The following is a 2,500-nucleotide window of genomic DNA, read 5'->3' as shown; positions in this document are numbered from 1 at the left end:
AAATCAGACAACATGTGAGCAGCATCAGTCATGATGGCCAGACTGCCGGCAAGCAAGCCACCTAATCAATAAGAAATTAAAAAAACAGCAAGTGTCCATGTTGGCATATTCAACCTGTGTCACGCTTGTCAAAAAACACTGGGGCCATTCCATTATTTTTAGTATTGTTTCATACCTAAACCATGGGATGAAGTTTCCAGAAAAGATTGTTAAAATCATTTTCAACAAATTAACACTATAATTTGATCACAAAATACAAATAACAAACGTTACTGAATATTACTTATAATCATTATACATTTCTGGGGTGATATATTTTCCAGATTGCATTTCATGAACTGCTCCAATCGAGACGTTCCATGCTTAGTTTTTGTGTTAGCATCATATTATTTGAAATGTGGGCTATTGAAAAAAGATATAAGTGATCCTAATGCACTTATCTGCACCACTTATTAAGTAATAACTGTCTCTAAGAGACAATTATTAGCCACTCAGTTGGGAGGAGATCAAACGTATATATTTCAAGTGCAGTTTATTGAAGTGATCCTCACATTTATCTGGACAATTTAGGTTTTCACTTAAAAGGTCTCGGTAAAGGAAAACCATAAATTAAACATCTTATCGTGCACAATCAATTCAATAACTATTTGAGACAACACCACGGTAATGGGCCCGCATTAGCCTCGATTGCAAGCTAGTTCCAGTCCAACTTCACAAATCATCAAAGCGTGTTTGATAGCTGAAGTAACTAAATCAAATTAAACCAAACTTAAGCTTATCATGACTGAGCCCCACTTTACCATTTTTCTTCCTTGCGAGGGGCATGCTGTCTTGACAAAGCTGCTTATATTTGTTAGGAAGTTAAAACCAATATTTATGACCGCTTTAAGGAGATTCTGCGGAATACAATTCACGCAACTTCGACTTTTACTAAATCGTAGGGTGGGGTTCGATTAACCGTATTCCAGAATAGGAATACATGGAATAAAAGTTAGAAATCCTTTGTGTTTACGGAGATTCACATTAAAATTGTCAAACATCTGCTAAAATGCTATTTTAAACATGTTGTTACTGTATTATCCTTGCTACTTTGAAATGCGACAAACATACCCGTTTTAATCATCACTCCATAATTCTTATTCAGGAATAGCGTCAATCGAACGTGCCCTTAGTATATACTCAACCCATGGAAATTGCATTACTAGCTTTCTGATTGGCTCCCCAAATCCCAGTTATCAGCGAACAACCAAGGTTTTGGACAACAGTGAGCCAAGTGTCAGTGTGTCCAAAAAATTTCGGCGCGAATCCGGCAAAATGGCTTAAAACGACAGGTTTGGACAAGTCCTAATCCAATCATGTACATGTACAGAGAAAGCCGCAAAGTTCGGCATAAACATCAATGGTACAAAACTGTGAAGTTCAAAAGCTCATTGTCGCTGTCGATAAGTTTCCGTTTTAAGATCATGTAACAACAATACAGATGTTTACCTTTGTGTTTTAATCGTGAAGTATACACTAAAACAATTATTCCATTCGTGCTTAATATATAAATTGGATATGAGGTGATTATAGCGAACGAGGTGAGTAATATAATATCACCTCATAACTTAACGTATCCAACGCGCACTCATGAAATAATTGTTAAATCTTCCAGACTTACCTACAACTTCGGCGACCACAAAAAGAAGACAAACTATGCTTGCGATCAATAGTTTCCTCCGTGCTCTTGCGTTAGAGTATATGGGTTTTGATTCGTGACAATGAATGTCTGTGAGATAACTGTCAACTCCATTGCTGTGACTTTGATATGTGATGAGAGGAGCATTTTCGAGCTCCGAAGAATTATCATGTAGGTCATCAGTGTCACATATACTATCAATTACGCCGTTTGAATTACTGCCTTGCGTCCTGTGATTTATAAAAGGTGCTTTGTCTTCTTCAACTGTGTTGATACTTGTCATCATGAAAGCTTATCGAGATAAGGTAATCCCAAAATATTCTCGTAACGACCGTACAAGTCCGACCACATCTTTCCCAATACGCATGCCTACTCAGTGATGCTGGTCTGCGGCTTCCTTTAGTAATGCGTCCAAACCTACAAATACTAATAAATACGGGGTGCTTATCATTTAGCCAAAAAATCCGGAAATTTCGGAAAGACAATTTTCCGGAAAATCTTTTCGGAAATTGTGGACAACCTCCAGAAGTAGTCTACCCTGGCTGCCAGAGGTTTTACTCTCTCCGCGACTCGCTATTCCGTCGATCTAAAGGCTCGTTTACACAGAGCAATTTTATCGCGCGACAAGAGCTGCGATAAAATCGCAGCAAAGTTGCACTAAATTTCGAGCATGTTCGAATTTGCGGCGACAAGGCTGCGATTTGTCGCGCTACAAATCGCAGTGAAATCGCCGGCTGTTCACACGCGCGATTTGCTGTCGCCGTAAATTCGATCGCAGCTCTTGTCGCTCGATAAAATCGCTCTGTGTAAACAAGCCCGCTT

At 38.8% G+C, this 2,500-nt stretch overlaps 2 protein-coding genes across 5 annotated transcripts in view; one reads left to right on the top strand and one right to left on the bottom strand.

Moving 5' to 3' along the window:
• LOC138012830 (uncharacterized) overlaps positions 1 to 2,500 on the top strand; it is a 133,691-nt gene that overhangs the window by 59,862 nt on the left and 71,329 nt on the right. The gene's annotated exons all lie outside the window — the stretch shown is intronic.
• Positions 1 to 2,500, bottom strand: part of LOC138012819 (proton-coupled zinc antiporter SLC30A2-like) — a 22,395-nt gene that overhangs the window by 15,059 nt on the left and 4,836 nt on the right. For 3 of the 4 annotated variants that reach the window (XM_068859718.1, XM_068859716.1, XM_068859717.1), the window contains 2 exons: positions 1,661 to 2,104; positions 1 to 61 (listed from right to left, as the gene is read on the bottom strand). The exon at positions 1 to 61 is cut by the window's left edge and continues 86 nt beyond it. In XM_068859718.1, the coding sequence (XP_068715819.1) occupies positions 1 to 61; positions 1,661 to 1,964 (365 nt within the window). In that variant the 5' untranslated portion in view covers positions 1,965 to 2,104. Of the gene's footprint in view, positions 62 to 1,110; positions 1,269 to 1,660; positions 2,105 to 2,500 lie in introns of those variants that run through there. The other variant, XM_068859719.1, reaches the window with a different exon arrangement.

This window comes from Montipora foliosa, chromosome 8, assembly GCF_036669935.1.
Source record: "Montipora foliosa isolate CH-2021 chromosome 8, ASM3666993v2, whole genome shotgun sequence".
Lineage (NCBI taxonomy): Eukaryota > Metazoa > Cnidaria > Anthozoa > Scleractinia > Acroporidae > Montipora > Montipora foliosa.
Note: the sequence above shows the minus strand (reverse complement) of the source record. Positions and strands in the feature narration are given on the sequence as shown.